This window comes from Dipodomys ordii, unplaced genomic scaffold (assembly GCF_000151885.1).
Source record: "Dipodomys ordii isolate 6190 unplaced genomic scaffold, Dord_2.0 Scaffold201, whole genome shotgun sequence".
In the NCBI taxonomy this organism is placed as follows: Eukaryota; Metazoa; Chordata; class Mammalia; order Rodentia; family Heteromyidae; genus Dipodomys; species Dipodomys ordii.
In genome coordinates this window covers 2,363,043-2,380,567 of record NW_012267417.1, presented here as the reverse complement: position 1 = coordinate 2,380,567, position 17,525 = coordinate 2,363,043, and the positions used below count along the sequence as shown (strand labels likewise).

Below are 17,525 nucleotides of genomic sequence, written 5' to 3'. Positions count from 1 at the left end.
AAAAGCCACTAGGTCAAGGAAGGTGGGGGCCTTTCAGTTGGGCCCACAATGGGATGTTTACAGCTGGGTTTAGGTGATTGCCCTGCCTGTACTTCAAACAAGTTCACATAGACCTGGGTGGGTATGGGACAGTAGGTGGGGGTCAACCCTTCACTTTCCAGGACAAAACTCTGAAATATTTCAATGTTAAAGTGAATGTTCTTTGTGAGTCATCCACAGTTAGGCTTATATGAGTTTCGTTCATTATATTTAATTTTATATTTGGATTATTTTTCTCTAATAGTGAAAAATCTTTTTTCCTAAAATGGTATTTGCTGTTACAACTGCAGTGTGTATATAGTCATTTCTCTAGCTTTTATTTTATTTTTGTGTGGATACTGGGCCTTGAACTCAGGGCCTGGGCACTGTCCCTTTTTTACTCAAGGCTTTTTGTTGCTCTTTGACTAAATTTCAAACTTTCCACCAAGAATTGTCTGTTCCTCCCATCTCTGGCCTTCTTTTCTCTCCCTTGCTGTCTACAATTAAGTCCCTCTATTATTGTTGTAAGGTGAGAAAACGGAGAAGCCATATTTTGAGAGGTCAAATCTTGGAGTCTTTATTAAAAGGCTGGCAACTGCATGGTGGACTCCTGTCTCAAAGACCAGAAGCCAGCAAATACACTTAACATTGTCAGGAAACTGAGCCATGAAGGCCCAGAGAGGAAAGAAAGAACAAAAACAATACCAACAAACAAATTCAGCTGCAATGGAGAGTTGAAGTGGGATGCCATGGTGACTGGAGAAGAGCCAGGAGGTAGGAGACAGGACAAGACATGGAGACACATGGCATGGCATAATGGTACCTGAGCTGGTCTGTGCCTAAATAGGGTCAGGTCAGGGGGCCGGGTCACAGGAAACTCCCAGTCAGAGGCACTGGACTGACAGTTTTAGTAACTTATTATCCAAATCCCCACCCCTGCCTCCAGGGATCCAAGCATGCCCATTACCTGGGAGACAAGGGCTTCACCTGCCCCTACCATGAAACAAGATGCCAGACCCTACCATCCACCATTTGGTCAAGATGGTTCCAGCCAGACCTGAACTCCCTATTTCACTATACTGTCCCATTTGTTCCTCAAACACATCAGTCTGGAGGTGGCCCCCCCCTCATCTTTGTGGGCTGTCTCCTTATTGATCAAATTTCAACCCAAAGGCCATCTCATCATGGAACTCCTTCCAGAAATTCTCTAAGCATCTGCTAAGGAGTTGCTCTAATATGTTCCCCCTGTGCTTACTTCTGTCATTATCATCATATTTTAAACTTTTTTGTTAGTCTCCCATAGTAGAATCTAAGCTCTGAGATAGAGATTCTGCTTCTTTAATATTGTATCCCTAGGATTTTGAACAGTGGCTGCCACCTGGTCAATAAACGTTTGTTGAATGAATGAATGACTGATTTGGATTTAGAATTCTTTTAGTTTCTATATTAGTCAACTCTCCATTTCTATAACAAAATGCCTGAGGTGGACTAACTTTATGAAGAAAAGAGACTTATTTGAGCCACAGTTTTTGAGGCTGAAAGTCCAGCAAGTATGGTACAGGCTTTGAAGAGGGCCCCTTATGAAGGAGTGTGGTGTTGGGAGAACTGGTGGGAAGCAGGGATTACATTTCAAAACAGGAAGTCAGGGTCTGGGTCAGGCAATAGCCCTTGAAAAGAACCCTCTCCAGGTGCACTCCCCATCCCCCTGACCTCAGGACCTCCCACTTGGGCTGCCTTTTTAAGGTTCCATCCCCTTCAATGAGAGACTAGACCATTGCAATCTCTAAATCTAGAAAAAAGACCCCTGGGCTGCCATTTTTTTTCTGCCTAGACTTTCTTTTGTTCTATGCATGCCCACTTGCTATTTCTTTACCAGCCCCTTTATAGTAACAAAATCCTAGCAGTGCTATAAAGATATTAGAAAGAATACTTTATTCAAAAGCCTGTGAATCAGAGGGTTGTTTAAAGAAGTTACTGTAATCTACATGCCCTGAAGTCAATGGAATGCACCCAGTGCCGCCCAGAGGAGATTTGGCAGGCCCCCAGGCAGCTCTGGCCTAGGAGACACCCGAGGGACCCGCCAGGTCTTCAGCAACATCAGTTGTGTAGACATGGAGGAGGCTCTGGGACAGTTCTTCATTTTTGTAGGGCTGCTGGTGTGCCTGATTTGCCTGGTCAAGTGCATGAAATTCTCCCGATGCATTTTCCTGAGCTTCTGGAAAGTACGGTCAAGGTCATTCTTGAAGTCAATGGGCCAGTGGGCAGGTAAGGGGAGTTTTTCATCTCTTGTTAAATGTGTGCTATTGCTGAGTCTTACTGATGTCTCAAAGATATGCCGTGTCTTTTCTCTTTGAGAGCAAAGATGCAATTCCTTTTGGAACTTAATATTATTAAATGTGTGGGATTTAAACAGTATGAGTGAGATTAGGATTGTCTGAACAATAAGATGTCATGGGCACGCTAGAATCATGAGGAAAGTATGCTCCCCAACTCTTACCTGTGTGACTGTCTGCTCAGCTTCACCTGCTGGATTAACTTCTTTTTGATTTCTGCAGCCTTATCTCCAGATTTCTTTTTTTTTTTAATTGTGAAAATACTATACAGAGGGGTTACAATTACATGGACAAGATAATGAGTACATGATGCTTTCATTCAGCTAAAAGTTGTTTCCAAAGTTGTGAAATCTGAATGTTGTCATGTTATTTTTATTATATATTTTTGTTACTTTCTTAGTGCCCTGGAAAAGTGAGTGTGTTGCAAAATCAAGGCAACAAAAATCTCTCTGGAGCCACATTTTCTAGGTAGTTAGATATGGGAGTTAGATATGGGAGCCTCAGGCTCTAGTGTGTGGGAAGAAGCATCCTGCAGAATTTCAGTTTCTCATTGGGGTGAAGGTAAAGGTTTTAGCAATTCCTTGGAGGAAATGCTAGGGTCTTTTAAAGTTTCTTTCCAAAGTTGGACACTAAAAATAAATATATAAAAAATAAGTATTTATTGGCTTAAGCAAAATAAAAGAATTTAAGTAATTTTAGATATATCAACCAGGGTTAAACAGCCAGGATTGTTAACAAATTTATGGAGCTACCAAATAAAACATAGAATACTCAGTTAAGTTGGTATTTCAGACAAAATAGAAATACATTTTTTACTATGTTACAACCTAAATATTGCATGGGTTTTACTTACTAAACAATTGTTTGCTAGTTACTGGAAATTCATACTAGCTGGGCATTCTGGGTCCTTATTTGCCAAACTGTGCAAACTTAAACACTTCACAGTAGAAATTATTAATAAAAAAACATACCATCTGGGAAAGAAATTGTTTAGAATAGCATATGGATTTATAATCAACACTTCTTATATTGTGTGTGTGTCTGTGTCTGTGTATGTATGTGTGTATAATGTGCTCTCTCAAGTGAGCTTGCTGAGTTGCTTGGAGTTTGAATACTTTGGATTCAAATACTCTGTTCCTCACCCATTCAAACAACTATGAGCTAAGGAGACCTAGATCTTTGCCTAGTTTCTGCCTGCTAAAATACAGGGAATAGACCCTCTAAGAACACACATTCCAAAAGAAAGTTCACATGAAACTTAGAATATTTATGCTTTGAATCCAAATTAAACATACCTATTGTTAGAAGAGGGCACAGGAAGACATTAGACAAATATATTTCCAACTGGGGATGAGAAGAAACTCCAGATAGTAGAGTTATTGAGAGCCTTAAATTTCTCCGGATAGAGCACTCTAAGCTCTGTGCTTGCTTTATAAGTTATTTCACTGGCATAACTTTCTAGAGTTGAGGATCCAAAGTCTGACAGTTTAGGCTTGAATATTGATTTTATCATTTTTAGCACTGAGACCTTGATCAAGAACGTTCTCTCCCTGGGCTTCTCCTCTTGAACACACAGAAGTTAGGGATGGTACCTGCACCATATGAACATAAACCAAGTGATGTCACTTGGAAGAGTGGAAAGTAAGCATTTGATAGTTACCAGTGTGTGCTGGTACATGAGTATCTTGGCTGTATTCCTAGGCTGGGTGCTTTTGAAGGTGCTTCCCTGTGTAGAAGGTAAGAAGGTAAGTCTGTTGAACTTAGCAGGAGCAGGGGCATGCATGCGTCCACTCAGGAGCTCCTAGGAACAGATAAAATCATAGCAAAATTGTTCAAATTAGGGCACTTCTGCCATACCCTCCTTTGATGCTTGTATGTTGTGGCCTCCACCTACTCTCAAGTAAATGGAGTGTATCTTTTGTTCCCATTATTCATTTTAAAGCATGCCCTTTAACTTGTGGGAGCTAAGGGAAGCTGCAGGAATATACTACCAAATTATGATATTTGAATTCATGACGTTCATTCAAACAAGGTCTTGCCTAGAGCCCCATCACTAAACAAGTGACAGTAGAGTTATTAGATTGTGTGTACTGTCTAGACTGTATCTAGTACAAATTTCAGCTTCCTTTAGGTTGCTGTATTCCCTTTGTTCCTATTGTATTTTGGTCTTGGTTCTCCTGTCCCACAAGTCTTGGAAGGCTGCTTTTCTGCTGAGTGGGTGTAGAAGGAGGCTGAAATTGATTTCAGAGGGAGCCTTGAAATGTTCTTGGAGCAACCATTGAGCATGAGGGTAGAGAGATAGCAGGGTACAGAGCTTGCCCTTGAGGAGTTAAGGCTTGTACTGTCTAAATCTTTAGGAGCCTGGATAAAATGTTTCTTGGCTTAGTTCTTCGTTGAATTTCAAAGTGTTTTCCACAGTCTTACCAATTGAGGATAGATTGAGGGATAACATTGATCAACTATACTTATGAATTGTCATGTGGGATTAAGATCCCTTTATATAAGTACTTTAAAAACATAATTTTTAAAAAGCTCACCTCAGCCCAGCACCAGTGGCTCACACCTGTAATCCTAGCTACTCAGGAGGCAGAGATCTGAGGATCATGGTTCAAAGCCAGCTTCGGCAGGAAAGTCTGTGTGAGACTCTTATCTCCAATGAACCACTAGAAAACTGGAAGTGGCACTGTAGCTCAAGTGGTAGAGCACTAGCCTTGAACTGAAGAGCTGAGGGACAGCACCCAGGCTCAGAGTTCAAGCTCATGACCACCACCAACAACAACAACAGCCCTCCTCAAAGCAAAACATAAAATCCTTCTAGGTACCAGTGACTCACAACTGTAATCCTAGCTACTAAAGAGGCTGAGATCTAAGAATTTTGGTTCAAAGCCATTCAGGACAGGCATTAGACACTCATATGTCTACCAAAATGCTGGAAGTAGAGGTGTGGCCCAAATGATAGAAAGGCAATCTTGAGTGAAAAAGCTAAGCAAAAGTGCCAGGCTCTGAGTTAAAGCCCCAGTATTGGCACAAACAGAAAATCTCATAAAGACTTTAATTTTGAATGTTCAGAGAAAGGTCATCAAGGGCTAAGAAGTCTCAAGTAAAGCAATGTCATTTAGATAGTTTGTTTATGAGGAAATGTAGACACCAATGAAGAGTTTAGAGCTGTGTCTTATTGATTACAACCCATCCTCTCTCTACAGTGATCACTGGAGCAGGTGATGGCATTGGGAAAGCATATTCATTTGAGGTAAGTCAGTCTTCAATTCTTTTTGCTTAGGCTGACCTCAAGAGATCTTCCTGACCCAACTTCTTGAATAGCTGGGATTACAAATGTGCACCACCACATCTAGCTCCAAAGTTATCTTGGAGATGTTGTTATTTTTTTGGTATTGAACACAACTCAGACATGACACCCCAAACACTACATTTCTGAACATACAAGCCAGACATACTCATTCAAGAAGAAAAATGTCTTTTAGAGCAAAGCAGACTAAAACATTTGTAATCTTTTCCTCTCCCTTCTTTCCTTCCCCCCTTCTCTTTCTATTAGTCTTGGAGCTTGAATTTAAGGCCTAGGTGCTGATCCTAAACATTTTTTTAAAATCAAAGCTGGTACTCTACCACTTGAATCTGGTTTTTTAAATCATTATCTCTTTGGTTGTTTCTTTTTGGGTTGGTTGTGGGGTTTGAACTCAGAGCCTGGGCACTGTCCCTGCTCTTTAGCTCAAGGCTAATGCTCTGCCACTTTGAGCCACAGCACAACTTCACTTGAACCTTTTATTTATTTATTTATTTTTAAATTTCCAGCTGCCATAAGCTGAGCAGCTTCCTCAGCCATGCTTCCTCAACAGGATAAATTCTGTCACTACAGACCCAAACCCATCCACCCAAAGCAAACCTTTCCCTTTATTAAGTTGTTTCTCTCAGGCATATTGTCACAGTGACACAAAGCTGACTCACATACTATATATCACTTTTTTATGTAATGATTTCACAGATTAGATGAGGTTTTTAGAAAGTCTTAACAGTTCCACCAAAGGTCTAGGTCTATGTTTAGTTGTCTGGATTGCTGAACAATTCTAATTTTTCAATTTCTTTCTCATTTTCTAGAGTCTTTTTTTTTTTAGAGCGCTCTACCACTTGAGCCACAATGCCACTTCCGGTTTTCTAGTGGTTTATTGGAGATAAGAGTCTCACGGACATTCCTGCCCTGGCTGACTTCAAACTGTGATCCTCAGATCTCAGCCTCCTGAGAAGTTAGGATTATAGGCGTGAGCCACTGGCACCCAGCTTCCTTCCCTTCCCTTCCCTTCCTGTCCCTTCCCTTCCCTTCCCTTTCCCTTCCTTTTCCCTTCCTTCTTTCCTTCCTTCCTTCCTTCCTTCCTTCCTTCCTTCCTTCCTTCCTTCCTTCCTTCCTTCCTTCCTTCCTTCCTTCCTTCCTTTTCCTTTTTTATAGTTGCCAATTAGTTCTGATATGTTTTGGAACAGATTTCTTTAGCTTTATCCTGTTTTTCACTCAGACTCTTGAATTTGTAGATTTGCCTTGTTACACATTTGGAAAGTTTTTCTCCATTGCTTTTTTAAAATATAACATTATTTTATTTTTCATGGACTCAAAATATCTTCCTACCTCAGCCTTTTGAGTCTACAGGCATATACCACCATGCCTTGTTGGAATGACGGTATTTTCTTGTTGTTGTTTTAGACAGCATCTTGCTGTCTAGGCTAACTTTGAATTCGTGATCCTCCTGCCTCTGATTCTGAAGTGTTGAGATTACAGGCAGCTGTCATCATATCCAGCTTCTGTCATGTATCTGCTCTCTTTTCTCTTCTTTGTCCCTCAATTACAGGAATGTTAGACTTTTTTTTAATGACTTCTGAGATTCTGTTTATGTTTCTGGTGATTTTTTTCTCTGCTGCTTAGATTGGGTAGTTTCTGTTGTTTTTCAAGTTCATGGAATTTCTTTTGTCCCTTCAATTCTAGTATTGAGCCTATCCATTCAGTTTCCAATTATAGTTATTCTATGATTCAGTTAAAAATTTTCCCAAAACCTCCTGTGTTCTTCATGTATTCATAATGGCTTGTTGAAGCAGTTTTATACTTTAAAATCTTGTCGGGCACTCCTAAAATCTGTATCATCACAATCTTGCCATGAAATGATTATGTTCCCCCATTTAAAGCATGGTTTACCTGGTTCCCTGCATGATTGGGTCATTGTTGAATATTTCTGGGTTCATGTTAGGGCCTCTGAGCTCTTACTAGTCTGTTTGTATTTGTCACTACTGGCATTGCTTCTGTAGTATTGGCATTCTTCTACTTGTTGGTGGAGGTAAGAGTTCTCTACTCAGCCTCCATTAAGTGAATCCTACATGCTAGGTGTGTCTAGGGAGGGATTGTGGGGGTCCTGGGTCCTAGGAGGCCTCTATTGGTTCCGGATACTGGCTCAAGAAGAAGCAGGATGCCTTCTTTGCTAGTCCCCATAAAACTAAACTTGTGACTGTTAGGTGGTAGTAAAAGTCCTGGGTCTCTATGAGGTATCCTCTGTTACCATCCCAGGAGAAGGGAAAGGAGAAAGGACAGAGGGGGGCTTTGCAACTACTGAGTTTACGGCATTTCCTAGTCCATTCTTCATTGCCCAAACATAATACTAACCTCTTTTGGAAATGTAAAGTCCAAGATTAGTTTTCCTTTTGGCTTCATAGTGGAGAATAAAAGCCTAATAGTGGAGGATATCAGAATGGTGAGGCACCTGAAAGAGTGCTCCCATGGTGACACAGGAAACCAGAGGGCAGAGGGGGATTAGAGGAGCCATGGCTATTCCTTTTATAACAGCTCATTCTCTTTGTAGAAAATGACTCACAAAACTACCTCAATTTTTCCCAATAGAATCCCCCCAATAACCTAAAGACCTTTCTCTAGGCCCCACCTCTTAGGAACCACTACTTACCACTACCATTACACTGAGGACCAGCCTTCCAGCACATGAAGTTTTGTGGGACAAATCACGTCAACTGTAATAGGGTGTAATAGTCTTCACTGACTTTAGAAGGTGGCAATGACAATAGAACCTTGAGTTTTTGGAGAAAGAGTTTTATTACATGCCAGTTACAGGAAGCAGCACCTATTTAGATTTTCAGCCATCTTAGAAAGTACAAACATTTGACTTAGGTTAAATAGGGAAGATTGGTTGGCAGCTATGCCTACTGATTAAATGTGCCCAGTCAGTGGTGTGGCCTGGTTGGCTTTTAGTTCTGTTTTTTGTCTCACAATGATTTAAAAAAAATCACAAGCCATTTGAAGGGACCAGAAAGTCTACTGCCTTGTGGGTAATCTTTTGAGTGTTTGGTTGCTCTTTCTTTTGAGAAGTTTTACCTGTTCCACAGGTAAAAAGGTATTTCCTATCTGAGGGGCAGTTGGCCTTCTGCCACAGATGCTTATAGGCAAATCCAGAGACAGCATTCACCTCAGAACAAAGGACACAGATGCAAAGTGAGTGATCTGGTTGCCCAGTTTTTATCTTGCTTTTAGTTAATTCATAAGCCTAACAAAAACAGCATTTAAGTTGTTTCTTATAGTGACATGCTAACAGTCCCAGATTCCTCCTTCACCTTCCCAAGTCCCAATCAGAAATGTGGGTAGGAGATACCTCATTATATCAGCCAGCATGAAAGTCTTCTTTTCTTGCTTAGTCTTTGCTGAAGCAGTAGAAAAGGGACATTTTTTCCCCTTAAGGCATTTGCTTAGAATATAGCAGTTAGTGTAAATATTTTCTGATGCTAAGCTTCCCCTGGCCTGGTCCTTTAGTTAGGAGAAAGCTTTTCCTTGGAATTTTCTGTATCTTCCCCTGGTGGCATTTCTGATTTGCTAGCTACTCCAGTTTAAATAAACCTGAAATATAGGAAACAAAAGGAAAGCCCCGGAAATCACCACTGTGCTGTTCCTCAGGTGCAGCCCCCCAACCATCTTAATATCTACTTTTTTAAAAACATGCTCTTAATTGTGGGACTAGAGAGAGGTACTAACACTCTATCCATGTGGAGACCTATTCTATATTGCATTTTAACCTATTCTATATTTATGCTTTAAGTGGCAAGAGAGGCTCTGCCCTCTGTTAAAGGAATTTCAAGAGGGAGATGGGAAAAGGTTGTGCAAAAGAATGGGCCTGGGAGAGGAAGGGCCAGGGTGCCCTCCTGCCCTGCTCACATAACCTAAGACAACCATTTCTACTCCCTCAGCACCTGAATTCAAGCTTTTTCTTTTATTCTCTGCCACACAGAGGAAGCCCTGTCTTTCCTTGCTTTCCCACCGTCCAGTGTAGATTAGCAGCTCCAAGCACCTTCCCCTGACCCAGGCCCCACATCAAGTCAAAGGAAAACAAGGCCCATTCACCAGAGTGGCGGCCATTCTGCCCCAATGTGGCCGCGTTGCGTTCTGGGAAAGTCTGTGGGCTTCAGCTTAATGCTCTGAAAGGGGCGAGACCGTGTATGGGGCCTGTCAGCCTGAACCTTCTGGACATGAGATTGAGTCCTGCTCAAGCAAACAAAAGGAACAATGAGAGCCAGACAATCAACTGGTCTCCCTGCCCCCTCCAGGTCCAGACCACTTCACTGGGAACCTTTAAATGCTCGGGGCTCTTGAGACAAATGGCACAATTAAGGAGAGGCTTGAAGCCCACCAGGCAGAGAGCATCCTTTGTGCTGAAAATGCAAATTGTTTTCTATTTAATGGACGATCTCCCCTTTAGGAGGCTGGGGAAGTGGATTGTGAGAGACAAAGGTGCTTAATTCTTTAGCCATCCTTTTGATGGATTCCAGGACTCAAAGTTGGAAGGGGAGGGGTGTGAATTTTCCTGAGAGAGAGAGACAGAGACTGAGAGATGTAGAGAGAGGGAGAGGGAGAGGGACAGACAGACTTGGGGATGCTACCAGTGAAGGAGAGGGGGGCTTGATATGGGACCGCTATTGATTTAAGATTTTTAAATTATTATTTTACTTTTTAAAAGACGTTATCAAGTTGTGTGGTGATAGCTCATTGTGCCTTTAATTTGTATTTCCTGAATGGTTAATGATGTTTATGTATATATTTTTTAATTCAAAGATGTATAAAAAGGGCTGGGAAGGTGGCTCAGTGGTAGAGCACTTGCCTTGCATCCATGAGACCCTGGGTTCTATTCCTCAGCACCACATAAGCAAAAAGAAAAAAGCTAGAAGTGGTGCTGTGGCTCAAGTGGTAGAGTGCTAGCCTTGGGCTGAATAGCTAAGGGACAGCGCCCAGGCCCAAAGTTCAGGCCCCATGACTGGACCCTCTCCCCCAAAAAAGAAGAGGTATATAAAGGAAAATAGCAACAACAATAAGAAAACAAAAAGTTACCATCTCTTTGTCCAGGTAAATCCTGTTAAAGGTAATAAAATAAGAATACTAGGTGTAACTGTTGCCATCTTGGCCATGTGGTAGATGATAGGGAATTGAGTTTAACTGGTGCCATCTTGTCTTCATGGTAGAGGCAGTTAAACTCCCCCCCCCATAGGTGGTCCTGAATTCCTAGAGGCAAGGGCAGGGACTTGGATGATAGGTTACTGGACCTGTTAGTCCTGTGCCTTGAACTCGTGAGACTCTAGGTAGAGTTTCCTGTGACCCTGTTCCCTGACCCTGGCCCTATGCCATGCGTCATGTCTCTCCTCTGGTGTCCCACTTCACCTTTCCATTGGAGTTGATCTGGTTTGTTGGCTTTGTTTTTCTGCTCTTTCTTTCCTCTCCTACTTTCATGGCTCAGTTGTCCAACAGTGTTAAGCGTATTCTAGGCAGCTGTAGGTCTTTGAGACAGTAGTCCACTAGAAGCCGCCGGCTTTCTAATAAAGACTTTCAATTCAACCTCTCAAAATGTGGCTTCTCTTGTTTTCTCATGTCTGAATTCCCATACAACAGTAAGAGCAATGCAGGCATAACATTAGAAAATCCAAACATACAGAAATGCACAAAAAGAGGAAATAAAATCTTTTTATCAACTCTCCTGAGTTTCCTTAAAGAAATGAGAAGGAAAAATAGTATTTTTCAGAAAAATTAAAGAAAATCCATACTCATCTGTTGATGGGATGGTGAAGAGTGAGAGGAAGACCAGAAGACCCTATAATATCCAGACCTGCCATAAAAAATGAGTGTTTTCCTGATGTACAGCTCTGTATGGGAGAATGGCAAGAACAGGGGTCCTCAGCCTCCCAGTCTCTGTTCAATTCACAGAAACTTGAGATCCACAGTGAAAAAACCATTTTGAGGAATCTCACAAAAAGGACAATCTCACAGAGTAGAAATTTAACAAGGGTTTATTTTTAGTAAAACAGGATAAAGTAGAAAAACTAGGAAAGCTGAGATAAACATTTCCTGCTTTCCCCAGAGGAAATAGGATTGAAGACTCAAAATGGTGATTCTTTTTTTTTTTTTTTGTCAGTCATGGGGCTTGAACTCTGGGCCTGAACATTGTCCCTCAGCTCTTCAGCTCAAGGATAACGCTCTACCACTGGAGCCACTGCACCACTTCCAGTTTTCTAGTGGTTTATTGGGGATAAGAGCCTCATGGACTTTCCTGCCTGGGCTGGCTTTGCACAACAATCCTCAGATCTCTGCCTTCTGAGTAGCTAGTATTACAGGCGTGAGCAACGGGCACCCCGCAAAATGGTGATTCTTATCTGGGGTCTTTATACTTTCTGACCTGGGAGAATATATATGCTTAAGTCATATAGTAACCCCTAAACATTGGAGACAAGGGGTTTTGAGTGGGTCTTTTACCCCAAATAAGGCTATTATGGATCTTGTTGTCATTCTTAAATGTAGAAGTATGACCTAGGCCTACCCAAAACACAGAGACAATAGGTGAGTTAAAGGAACTCCATTTGTAGCCATGCCCTCCAATTTGCTATCATATATACTCATTCATATAGTTTGTGGGTTTTTGCTGCATGCCAGTTGCTCATATCTGTAATTCTAAACTACTCAGGAGGCTGAGACCTGGAAGATCACAGTTCAAGGTCAATCCAGGCAGAAAAATCTGAGAGTTTCCATCTCCAAAATAACCAGCAAAAAGAAGGGCTGGAGGTTTAAGTAGTAGGAATGTCAGCTATAAAAAAGTGTGAGATCCTAACTTCAGATTTCAGTATTAGCTATTAAAAGAAAAGCTTGTAGCTTCTTAACATCGTGAAAGAGAAGGTGAAAAACATATCTGCTACATTTATTAATGTAGATGAATGTATTATTATTGTTGCTATTATTAATGAAAGGACAATTTTCAAGTCATTTTCGTCTGCATTAGTCTGCACTTTCTCTGAGTAGTCAACTCAAAATATGCCAAAGAGATATATTTGGGGTAAGTATAGACTCTTCCTCACATTATTTAATAACAGCACAGAAAACCTGGCCACAGCAAAGGTACAACGAGGGTCTTATTCTTTGTAAAGGTGCCCAGATATTCCAGACCAGGGATGTGCCAAATCTTTTTGAATCAGCTTCATTTAGAGATGGACATTCATGGATAGTCAGAGCCAGGAATGTGGATTGGTAAAAGAATTTACAAAGCCAGGCAAATAGGATCTATTAGGATGCTAGTACAGGACAGGCAGATGGGAGCTAGGCAGAAGAGTGTAGTGGAGGTGCTCCTGCTCCTGCTACCCAGATATGGAGCTGGGGAAAGGTTTTTATGGGGCAACTGGGTTTTTGTTGATTGGCTATTCTCTCTTTTTGTGGACCCCATTGATTGGCTGTTACTTTTGCAGATCATGATTCAAATTGTGTGCACAAGGAACAGCTTTTGACTTTTTTTTTTTTCAGTTGTGGGGTCTGAACTCTGGGAGTGGATATTGTCCCTAAGCTCTTCAGTTGAAGGCTAGTGATCTACCTGAGCCCTTTGGTTGAAGGACCACTTGAGCCACAGCACCACTTCCTGCTTTTTCTGCTTATGTGGTGCTGAGGAATCGAATCCAGGGCCTCATGCATACAAAGCAAGCACTCTACCACTGAGCTACCTTCCCAGCCTCCATTTGATTTTCGTGTCTACATTTCCTCTGCCCTGTTTCTCAGGCTCAAGTGGCTTCCTCATTCTACCTGGCCTTTTCTTGTTCTTGGCTCACCAGATTTTTCCTGAACTTTGGTATTTCTCTGTCATATTCTCTTAAATGAAGGCCTCTTCCACAGACAGGAAAGTTGATTTTTTTCTTTTCTTCTTTTGCTTCATGAATAATGTTGTAAGGCATGACCTTGTTCATACATTTGAACACACATCCTTACTAGTAAGATTGCTAGCTTAACAGGTATGAGAACAAGTATGAGAGGATTAAAGGTCTTTTCTTTACATTGTCATGAAATTTTATGCATTTTATTTTTTGTTATGTATAAAAACACATCTTCTTGGCTATTAAGCTCAGAGAATATTAGAGCCAAATACTCAATGAAGAGCTGTCAGTCTTCCTCCATATTTGGGCAGTTTTTGTGCCATTCCTCAACAACTGTGAGAGCTCCCCATATCCAGTGTTGTAGGCAAAGGCAGTCACAATTCTTGAGGTGATATCTCTGGCAGTTACAGGTTATGGCCCAGAGTTGGCCCTGGTTTAAAGTCACTTGGCTTTCCTGTATCAGACCAGCCCAAGGGGAAAGAAGTACTGTCCTTGGATGTTACCATCTCCTTCCTTTGTAGTGTGTGGACCCATCTTTGGGCAACAAGGGCACTCTTCTTCCTAATCTCTAATCCTCCCCTCCCCATCCCCCAACCTCTCAGTGTGTTCCTCTCAGTGGCCTTGACTGAAAGCAGTAATTTCTATTTCTTTGGACTCATTGCGTTTTTCCTATGGTGTTTAATTCAACCTGATCCCAGCTTTGAATTTCTCAGGTGCATGATAGTATATAATGTGTGTGTGTGTATGTGTGTGTGTGTGTGTGTGTGTGTGTGTGTGTGTATGAGAGAGAGAGAGAGAGAGAGAGAAGCAGAAAGAACAAACAAGAATGGATATAAAGCATAGTTATCAAAAAATAATAAAAACTTGTATCCCTGATCACTCAAAGTAACAGAACATCATCATGTCCTTGAACTTGCTTGTATGTCATCCTTTTTGTTTCCCTTCTCTCACCCCTCAAAGATAAACACCATCATGAACATTATATTAATGATTTCCTTGATTGTTTTTGTTTTTGGGTGTGGTGTTGGGTTTCAAACTCAGGGCCTCCTGTATTTACCTTTGAACTACATCCCCAGCCCTACTTTCTTTTTCTTTTCTTCCTCTTCCTCCTACTCTCCTTGTTCTTCCTTTTCCTCCTCCTTTTTATCCTTCTTGCTGGTACTAAAGTTTAAATTCAGACTTTGTGCTTTAGCCTAGCTGGCTTGCTCACAACTGGTGCTGTATCACTTTAACCACACCTTCAGCCTTGTTTTTTGCTGGTTATTTTGGAGATAGAGTCTTGGGGATTTTTCTGACCCCCTAAGATAATCATCTATGCCTGGAGTTTTCTTTGGGGCACAATTTAAACTACATATATATATATATATATATATATATATATATATATATATATAACCTTTAAAAAATTGCTATTTGTACTAGTTTTTCATGATGATAGAACTAGTTGAGTTTCAAACTTTTTTCTTGGCTGAGTTAGAAATTTTGTATATTTCAGAAAAATGATGCTTTTGCCAACATTTTCTATCTAAGTTGCTTTTTCTAGCATCTGCTTGGTTCTATCCAGCTAGTTGGGGGATGAAGAGGTACCTGGGCCATAGGGGGGAATGTTGGTAGAGAGACCCCTGCAGGTATTGTTAGGTTATGTTAAGTCATTATCCTGCCTGAGGGAGGAAAGTGGGTTGCTTGTGGTTTTGGGTTCTGAGTTCAGCTCCCACCTATGGGTGGATCTCATGCTCAGAGACAGCACTTGCTCATTACTTCTCAAGTAGCTCCACCAGCCCTCATCTTCTGGCTTCTTTATTCCATCTGGTATGGCCTGAGATTTTAAAGAAACTTTGGTGATATACTTCAGTAATGATTGAAAATTTCAAAAAACCAGTAGGGGATTTTGCCTTTTCCCAAGGCAAGGAAATGATATATGTCTGAGATGACAAATTGTCTTACACTGCACAAATGTACACCACATAATTGCTATGAGTCCAATAAAAAAAGCCAGGTGCTGGTAGCTCATGTCTGTAATCCTAGCTCCTCAGAAGACTAAGGATTGTAGTTAGAAGCCAGCCTGGGCAGAAAAATCCATGAGACTTTTATCTCCAATTAACCACCCAAATCTCTGAAGTGGAACTGTGATTCAAGTGGTAAAGCACCAACTTTTGAGGGAAAAGGCTAAGGTGCAGTGCCCAGGCCCTGAGTACTGGCACACAAATGGAGGGAGGAAAAGTGAGCCAAAGCAGTCATTATATTTGATGTAAATTATGTAAAAATTGAATTGTGTAACTTGAGGGTAAGAATGGGAAGGGGAAAAATAAGGGAGATTGAAGGCCAAGATGAATTGTATTCAGAACCTGACATAGAATTGGTACCTCTTAGCCAGATGCTGGTGGCTTATGCTTGTAATCCTAGCTACTCAGGAGGCTGAGATGTGAGGATTGTGATTTGAAGCCATTCTAGGCAGGAAAGTCTGTTTGACATGTATCTCCAATAAACTACTTAGAAAAGGGCAGAAGTACAGTTGTGACTCAAGACCCTCGAGCAAAAGAAGCTCAGGGACAGCCCCCAGGCCCTGAGTTCAAGCTCCATGACCTGCACACAGGCACGCACATCCCACCACACACACACAATTTAAAACCTCTTTGTACAACTACTTAATGATAAAATTTAAAAATATATGTGCAGCAAAAAAAAGATTGTTAATATTAATGTCTCACTAATACTGCTCCTGGCTTAGGATTTAGACCTTGCTTCTATTTTCTAGCAAAGAAGAATGTGGGGTTGCACTCCTGTCTTCATGTCTTCTTTTCTGTGGATTTACATTTTCCCAGAAAAAAATCACTTCCCAATGGTTTTACAGAAATTCCGAAGGGTGGCAAAGCAACAATGCGTGTTCATTCTGCCCTTTTCTGGTAGTTTAGATTCTGGCTGACCTCTACTGAATTATCCTGTCTTCTCACTCTTGGCATTGTTGATTGCTCACGTGGGCCTCCTCTCTCTACCATATTGCTGGAGATCTGTCCATTTTTTAAAATTTTTTAATTTTTTTTTTGACTGAGGTTTGAACTCAGTGACTTGCACATGCTAGGTTGGCCCTGTACTTTAGGCACACCTCTAGGTCTGTTTTTTACTGTTTACTTTTTTTTTTTTTTTGAACTCTGAGCCTGGGCGCCGTCCTTCAGCTCTTCAGCTCAAGGCTAGCACTCTACCATTTGAGCGACAGCACCACTTTCAGTTTTCTGGTGGTTTATTGGAGATAAAGAGTCTCATGGCCTGTTCTGCCCAGGTTGGATTTGAACCGTGTTCCTCAGATCTCAGCCTCCTGAATAGCTAGGATTACAGGCGTGAGCCACCGATGCCTGGCTTCACTGGTTACTTTTATGGTGTGTTCTTGATCCTATTTCAGGCTTCCTAAAGCCTAAATGATTCCCTGGGACCACAGGAGGGTATCACTTCGTCCAATTTCCCTTTGTAGAGATGGAGTTTCCACAGAAGACTTTGCTGCCCAGGTAACCTGGCACCATGATCTTTTTAATTTCCCCCACCAATGTAGCTTGGGATAGTAGCTCAGCTTTAATTTTTCTTTTTTTACAAGTACTAAGGCTTGAACTCAAGTCCTGGGTGCTGTCCTTTGGCTTTTTTGCTCAAGGTTAGTGCTCTACCATTTGAACCACAGCTCCACTTCTGCCTTTTGGGTGGTTAATTAGAGATAAGACTCTCAATGCTTTCCTGTCAGGGCTAGCTGCAATTCTCAGCTCTCAGCCTTTCTGAGTTGTTAGGATTGTAGGTGTGAGTCACTGGTACCTAGTGTCCATACTCAGTTTTTGTTGGGTCAGATAGGGTTTCTACAACTTTCCTGCGCAGACTTGCCTGGAACTGGTATCCTCCCATTCTCAGCCTCTCAAGTAGATGGGGTAAGGCAATGGTACCTGGCTGAGATTTCAGTCTTATCAGACACTTCAGAGCCAACTTCCAAAGAACATGATGTTACTCATTGTTTGAATATGTCCATTAGATTAA

The 17,525-nt window shown here is 41.4% G+C and overlaps 1 protein-coding gene across 1 annotated transcript in view; it reads left to right on the top strand.

Moving 5' to 3' along the window:
- The first annotated feature begins 2,129 nt into the window (after nucleotides 1–2,129).
- Hsd17b3 (hydroxysteroid (17-beta) dehydrogenase 3) overlaps nucleotides 2,130–17,525 on the top strand; it is a 40,570-nt gene continuing 25,174 nt past the window's right edge. Inside the window, 2 exon segments of the mRNA XM_013034929.1 lie at nucleotides 2,130–2,283; nucleotides 5,555–5,601. Of these exon segments, the coding sequence (XP_012890383.1) occupies nucleotides 2,130–2,283; nucleotides 5,555–5,601 (201 nt within the window).